Source organism: Triticum aestivum, chromosome 2A (genome assembly GCF_018294505.1).
Source record: "Triticum aestivum cultivar Chinese Spring chromosome 2A, IWGSC CS RefSeq v2.1, whole genome shotgun sequence".
Lineage (NCBI taxonomy): Eukaryota > Viridiplantae > Streptophyta > Magnoliopsida > Poales > Poaceae > Triticum > Triticum aestivum.
In genome coordinates, this window is record NC_057797.1 from 626,456,127 (window position 1) to 626,463,773 (window position 7,647).

The window sequence follows — 7,647 nt, forward strand, 5'->3', positions numbered from 1 at the left end:
GAATTTTATAGAATTTCTGGTGCACTGAAATCCTTAGAATTTTTTCTATGTTGGTCCTTTGGTTCATAGGATTTGAATCTCATAGGAAGTTTTCCTATGTAATCTTTTGTACTACATTTCATAGGAAATCTAACATCCACTCCAGCCTCCTTTTATAATTCTTTTGTTTTTCTTGTGGCATCAAACACTCATTGCTAACTTGTAGGATTCAAGTGGGCATGCCACTTCAACCCTATATTTTTCCTATTTCTATGTTTTCAGAATAGTACGAATCAAAGAGGCTCTTAATATTAACAGTGGTGCGCCCACTAGAAGCCAGTTGCATGACCTTGGTAGCCCAGCGGTCAAAAGAGGCTGGAGAGGAAAACTTTTGAAAGACAACCACTGACAACCTGTCACTTGAATTAGTGACGGACGGCAATGCCCATCACTAGAGGGGGTTTCCGATCATAAGGGCATGAACAATGGTAGCATCACTATAGCGCTGCTCCATGATCCATGTCAGAACAAAAAAATTAAAGCACTAGTTTTACCCAATGGTGTGGTCCCTCATGCACTCTCTCTCCTTCTATCTTTCCATTTCTCTAAGCCAATGACTGCACTAGTTTCCCACGCTTTTGCTGCTTTCCTCTTCTTTTCTCCTTTTTGGTGAATCACCTTCCTCTTCTGCAAGAGACCAATTCGTTCTGCAAGCATCTATCTTTTCTTCTCTCTCCTGCTGCATCCTACCCTACGTGGATAGCTGGGGCGCCTGTCCACGCTGGAGCATTGGCCATGCCCCTAAGTAGAGGGGTTCCTTGCAGACTGCAGTAGCAGGAGTGGGACGTCGGCACTGCCGTCACCAACACCAATCTAGCAGCCCTATGTCGCTTTTTGACATTAGTAAGTATGCTTAAGTTTTTCGTCTAATTCACCTTATCTACATATAGACAAGGTTTAAATTCCAAATTTGCAATGTTGTTGAAGTGTGTGATGTTGAACCATGATTTTTTTTTGGTTAATATATCTATGCCAGACTGAAGTTCAAATATGTGCACACACATAGGAGAAATTTGGATGAAAAATTATAAAGGCTGCAGTTTGTGGAATCTGACACTGCACGGTTGCTCTGGAGACTCGAAGAAAATAAAAGCCCCTGTAAGACTGTTTTGAAGACTCTCTTCTTATGGAATCTGCTAAGTTGCTCTTACCGCGAATGCACGGTTCCAACTCCATTTCAAGTGGAACACCCAGAGAGATACATTTCTGCAGTAGCAGTATGCAATGCAACTCCAATTGGAAGGACATCCTCGTCCACGAAGAAATGCGGGTTGTGATAACAGTGCACCGAACCAACTTTCTCGTTTCTAATACCGATACCAAATATGATGCCAGGAACTAACTGTTGGTAGAAAGCAAAGTCTTCCCCTGCCATGATCTTCTCCCCCGGCTTCACATTGTCTGGGCCAAGCAAACTTCTGCCCACATTCTCGACGTGGCGATGCAGCCTCTCGTCATTCACGACTGCAGGATACATTGGGTAGGAGGGAGCCCCCAGGATCTCTGCAACTCCCTTGCATCTATGTACAGCTGCCTGCCCTTCTACTACCTGGGAAAACCAAGAACATTTATTCAGGGCCCTTCAATTTGCATTATCTTCACGGTAAAAGCTACTCCCTCCGCTCCAAAATGTAAGACTGTTTGATAGTGTCAAAAACAGTCTTACATTTTGGGACGGAGGGAGTATTTTATAGTTTGAAGTTACCATTGGCATGCAAAGAATTAGCCATATGCAAACAGCGTTAACTCCTTCGTGCTTGCCGTACAAAAAGAAAAGAAACATGAATTTTGCTGACCAAGGAAACAGGACCAATAGACCATGCATAAATGTGTAGGTTGTGTAGTTGAAAACTGAAAGCACATCCGACTTTTGAGAGAATGCACCCAAGGTGCTCTCATTGATCTGAAGCTCTTTGCTCAAAGGAAAATAAACTATGAAGGTACCGGTGATTGCAGCATACCAATATTACTATCAGAAATGCTACCTCTTAGTGAATTAAATTGTGCCATAATGCTTACCTCCTTAAGCCTTTTCTCCAGCCGATGAAGTCCTTCAGTAGTGAGGCTCCTCAAAGTGCCTCCGAATTCAACAACTAAAGGTGTGGCATCAGTAGAATTCCCAGCTTTAATATAGGTAACAGAGAGGACCTGAACACAATAAATAGACAGATCAAACCGGGCATGTTAATGTTATGGGCTGTATGGCGGAGCAAAACTTGGGGGAACAACATTTAGAAGCATGTGCTGCTGCCTAAAGTAGGTTGGTTGAATGTAGACAGTTATACTAGCCACTCTAAAGAAATTCATTGAGGTGTATAACACTTGACTGATGCTAAAAATATGCATCAAAATAAGTATCACATTTTAGCGAAGATGTTATTTCTCCATATGAGATCATCACTGGAGTAGCATTTCAGGTGCCACTTCAATATGTTCCATTATGCCAAATTTATTGTGATAAAAAGACTTCCGTTTGTTGGCATGATCAGCTACATTTTCTTTCTATATGACATGCTTGAAGAAAATCAGCTAAGCAAAGTAGTATCGCTATAGGACAAGGTCGTACTTGGCTGTGAAGAGGATCATCTTCTCTCGAGGTGAGCTGTTGCAGGGAGAGGATGGTAAATGCCGCAGCAACAATAGGATCCACATTCAAGTGTGGTGTTTCAGCCTTCCCGGTTTTACCTTCTATTTTCACTACGTAGAAACACACGGCTGCATGTGTTGGCCCTGCGTGAGCAGCTATTGCACCTGTCGGAATCTGACAATTGACGTGCATGGCGAATATAGCTTCAACACCATCAAGAACACCTTCTTTTACCATATGAGACGCACCAGCACCGCCCTCCTCAGCAGGTTGAAAAAGGAGTCTCACAGTTCCCTTCATCATACAAGATAAGTTTTACTCCCTCCGTTCGGAAATACTTGTCTTAGAAATGGATAAAATGGATGTATCTATAACTAAAACAAGTCTAGATACAACTATTTCTAGGACAAGTATTTCCGAACGGAGGGAGTACATAATATGTATATGCTTCATTATACAAGACAAATGTTACATTAATCTGTAACTTCTGAAAAAGGTGTTTTCACAGAACTAATTGCTAACCGTGATTAACACAAAATTTCTGATTTAATGGTCACTCTGCTTTTTTTACGGAATGATCATCCCTACTTTGCTGAGTTAAGTTATGATATCTGACTATTAATTACTACCTTGCATTGGCTCACAAAAGACGAAGGAAGTGCATTTGGGTTGTATTTCCTTTGGACAAGGAAAAGCAAAATCAGCAAGTGGCATGTGTTAACATGAAACTGAAAACTTACACCAGGGGATTAAGTGTTTTGTCTTACAACCTCGCCAAAACACAACTGAAGTACTAAATTCGGTCAAAGGAAAAGCATTGCGGTTGTATTCTCTCTGGACAAAGTACAAGAGAATTAGTAAATGGCATGTGTTATTGACTTATTGTTAACATGAGACTGAAGAACAGACACCAGGGGGTGTAAAGTGTTCTGTCGAGCGACCTCACCCAAACATATCCGAAGTACTACTAAATTCAGTCAAACTTAGAGCAGAATCATAAGCAAGCACTCACCTTAAGCTGATCCTTGCGCTCATGCAGCAACTTTGCCGCTCCGAGGAGCATCGCTGTGTGCGCATCATGGCCACACGCGTGCATCATGCCATCAACTCTGCTCTTATGCTCCCACTCCACCAGTTCCTGCCATCCCAAGTGCGCACAACCAACAAAATGCCATCCCTCCAGCAAAACAATATCATACCAACCGAGAGCAAGAGACAGTCACAAGATTGAGAGCACACGAATCAAGCAAGCACGATCAGTAGTAGTACAGTACCGAGAAGATACAGTTCTGCCGTTCAGCACCAACCACCGGTCACACACACCGCGCCAGACTACCAGAGTAGCATCGGAGGGGAAGGGCACCCTGCGCCAGACCACAAGTGTAGCATCGGACGGGAAGAGAAGAGGGGAACGGACCTGGATGGGCAGGGCGTCCATGTCGGCGCGGAGGGCGACGATCGGGGGCATGCCCAAGCCGACATCAGCGACGACGCCGGTGCCGGCAACGGCGCGGGCGGTGATCCCTAGCCCCTCGAGCTCCTCGCGGACGAGTGCGCTGGTGCGGCGCTCCTGGAACGCGAGCTCCGGGTGGGCGTGGATGCGCCGCCGCACGCCGATAATCCACTCGCGCTCCCCCTCGGCGCGCCGAAGCAGCTCCTGCGGGTACTCCGCAGACGCGGTGGATAGGAGGAGGACGGCCAAGAGGCAGAGGAGCGGAGCGGCCATGGTCAAGTGAAGGGTGGGCGAAGCTCTCGTTGACGGAGCGAATGCTACAACAAACTAAAATTAAGACGAATGAATCACCCGAGAGCAAGAAAAGGAGCAGCCTGTAGAACGGACAAAGAGACTTTTTTATATTTTTGCGGGAGAACGTTCAAAACCATGTACAGCTGTGAGTGAGCTGAATCACTATACTTCATATCTGGGAGTGAAAAACTGAAAAACACTCACAGCTAATGACAGTACTAATTTAAAACAAAGGTAAAAAAGTACTCCCTCCGTTCCTAAATATAAGTGTTTTAAGAGATTCCGCTATAGACTACATACGGAGCAAAATGAGTGAACTTATACTCTAAAAATCGTCTATATACATCCGAATGTAGTCTCTATAAGTGAAATCTCTAAAAAGAGATATACTCCTATTTAGGAAGCGAAGGGAGTAAGTAATATGCTGGACATAAGAACATGTTGAGCAAGCACCAGTCTGTCTGTTTATCATTCTGATGTCAAATGACAGAAGGAAACGAAGTACAGGAGGATTTAGCCCGTTTGTTCAGAAACAAAACTACAGAAGGCCCGCATTCCACCGACATCCCACTCTGATCTCAAGTGTCTCAGGTTCTCGCTGTATTCATATATTTATGCTCGACTACTACTGTGTTCATCCTAGCTGCCTCGGTGTGGAATGTTGTTTGCTCTGGCTGTGCAATCTGTTTGAAGAACAAGATGACCAAAGGTGCCGCGGCCGGTGCTCATCACTTTGTTCCTATGCTACTCGTGATTCATGAACCCTGCAGTGGAAAATGAGCGAAACAAATTAAACAAGGCGTTGAAGGTTTCATTCAATGAGAAAGAGAAGTTAAACATTATTTGCAGAGTAGTATATCTGCAAGCTTATTAATGTGGAAATATCAACCATGGATGGGGCTGTGCAGTCTGATTGTCTGCTGTCAGATATGGTACATGTACGAGACTTTGCAGTATTCATGCTGGAGGAACTTGGATCAAGATAATGATCATGCATCAACAGGATGGTACAGTAGTACCAGTACAGATGGACTCGTCTAATGTACTAGCTTTCACCTTTCAGAAGATCTATGTAACATAGCATGCTACAGCCTATACGTAGTGCATTAGTTGCTAGCACAAATGAATTCCTACAGAAATAGGCTGATAACTAAGTTCTTTTTTTAACCTTAAAAGAAACTCTAAAGAAACTTCAAGATCTTCCCCATCCTAAGAGGACTTCTTACATAAGCCATTTCATTTATTTATTTTTTGCACAAACTGATGCATTTGATATTTTTCCGTGCTAATTGACAAATCATGTCTCAACTGACAAGCAGAAACTGAGACACTTAACAAGCCCTTTCTTTTTTTTGCAACATTTCTCTGTCGTAGTACTTTTTCTACTAAACTTTGGACAAAGTGATAGCAACTTATTAATGTTGCGAATTTGCAATGCTGCAATTCCCAGATTCAGCGTTCAACCTCCTATATTCCAATGTGGTTGACTATGCATAGTTATCAACAAGAAGCAATACACAGAATAAAGTTTTACATTCCTAGTCACCATCATAGTGGCAAAGAAGTCAGGCATTTTTCACTGCTATCAACTTATCAAGCGCACACATCCAACCCGACATTCCCTACTTTCCTTCACATTTTATCAAGTCATCATGCTAGAGAGATAAACAATATGGCCAGTACCCTACAAACGGGATAAGAGAATTCATAATGCTACCTTTTTTTTCTTCTGAACTAAGGTAACTAGGAAATAAAACATCAAGTACAAAAATCAGTAATAAAACCCAGTGTAGACTACTAGAGTAATTTCAGTATCTTAGTCGTCCATGTTTGATTGCGTCATAATTTTATAAAGAGAAAATTTGGTTTACTGGGGACAACATCAGCGGGCACAACAGTAACGCAATCATTCTGTCACCATGCTCATTCGGCCATTCCCCTCTCATCGACACAGCCCAAGCACGCAATTATTCGCATGGTTTCTGCATCCATGGCTAATCCAAAGTAGCCTAGTGGTAAATCAATTAAATTTCAATCACCACGTAAAAGCACCAGGAATCACCTTCATCCTACGCATGGAACTGCAGCAAGAGATCCATGGCAGCACCCCGCCGCCGTTGCACGTCCAGCACCGGCTCGGCGGTGGCCTCCGGCGCCACGCAAGCGCCACTCGAACGGGGCCCGAGGGGCCACGAAGGCGGGACGGGCCGTTTCCGGCGCTTGTTCCCCTGCAGGGCGCACTCCCGGAGCCCGTCCTCCACCTCCCCGATCATCGGCTCCCCCGCCTCGCAGCCATCCGCCATGGGCTGATCGTTGTCGGACGGCACGGCGGCGGGCGCATCGAGGCGGGAGAGGAAGCTGCCGATGGCGGCGTGAGCGTCGCGGAGGGTGGCGGCCGCAGCGGCTGCGGCCGAGGAGGATGATGGCGCGGAGAGCGCGGCCGCGGCCTCGGCGGCCAGGCGGATGGCGGCGGCCAGGTCGGTCAGCGGCGGTGCCTGTCGCGGCGGCGGGAGATCGAGCTCCATGGCTGGCCCAGCGAGGTGTGGCGAGCCGTGACGGCGGCGGCGGCCCGGCCGATGCGAACAGACGGAGGAAAGAATCGTCGCGCTGGCCAGGTTTGGCGTTGTAGCGGCGGGGATAAAACTTCCAGAAGGGTCGACATAATAATCGGTTACGTGGTGCTTACGTGTACACAAATATAGTAACAAATGAAACGTGTGCTGGGCTTGTAGCAAATCAAAACGTTCCTTCTTGTCAGTTAAAAACTTGATTTTTTTAAGCATCAGTACAGACACAAGCGCTCATATACACGCGCATACACTCACCCTTATGAACGCACACACGCACACTCTACCCCTATGAGCACCTCCGAAAGACTGAGCCGGCATATCATCTTGAGATTTACGAAGTCACCGTAGGCGCCTCGTCGTCGACGGGAACGTCTCCTCCCACTGAAAGCGCATCGCCGAAAATTCTGAAATAAATCCAGGAATAATGCGAGCACCAGGATTTGAACCCTGGTGGGTTGAGAATACCACTGTCCACCTAACCATCTCAACCACAGGTTGGTATGAGTTGTCAACAACATATCTGGGTCTTTTTTTAACGGTTTTGCTATTTTCAGCTGAGTGATTTTCAATTGGCTGTCATTCAAATTCTTATCATTCAAACTCTTGGCCGTCCGATCGCGCGATGTAATTCACGCTAAGATCTGTGGTTTTGTGGCTGGTTGTCCTTTTGAACCGGGTTCGGTTTTATTTTGTTGGGCGCGGTT

At 45.5% G+C, this 7,647-nt stretch overlaps 2 protein-coding genes across 2 annotated transcripts; both read right to left on the reverse strand.

The window, feature by feature from the left end:
* Positions 1-1,017: 1,017 nt before the first annotated feature.
* LOC123189866 (IAA-amino acid hydrolase ILR1-like 5) lies at positions 1,018-4,449 on the reverse strand. Its single transcript, XM_044602381.1, has 5 exons — positions 4,044-4,449; positions 3,639-3,764; positions 2,606-2,920; positions 2,059-2,187; positions 1,018-1,588 (listed from the first exon to the last, which is right to left on the reverse strand). Exons 1-5 carry the CDS (start codon positions 4,350-4,352, stop codon positions 1,217-1,219), a joined length of 1,251 nt encoding a protein of 416 aa, XP_044458316.1. The 5' UTR covers positions 4,353-4,449; the 3' UTR covers positions 1,018-1,216.
* Positions 4,450-4,812: 363 nt separating this feature from the next.
* LOC123189867 (uncharacterized) lies at positions 4,813-7,026 on the reverse strand. The gene is made up of 2 exons (XM_044602383.1): positions 6,436-7,026; positions 4,813-5,137 (listed from the first exon to the last, which is right to left on the reverse strand). Exon 1 carries the CDS (start codon positions 6,896-6,898, stop codon positions 6,443-6,445), a length of 456 nt encoding a protein of 151 aa, XP_044458318.1. The 5' UTR covers positions 6,899-7,026; the 3' UTR covers positions 4,813-5,137; positions 6,436-6,442.
* Between the last annotated feature and the right edge of the window lie 621 nt (positions 7,027-7,647).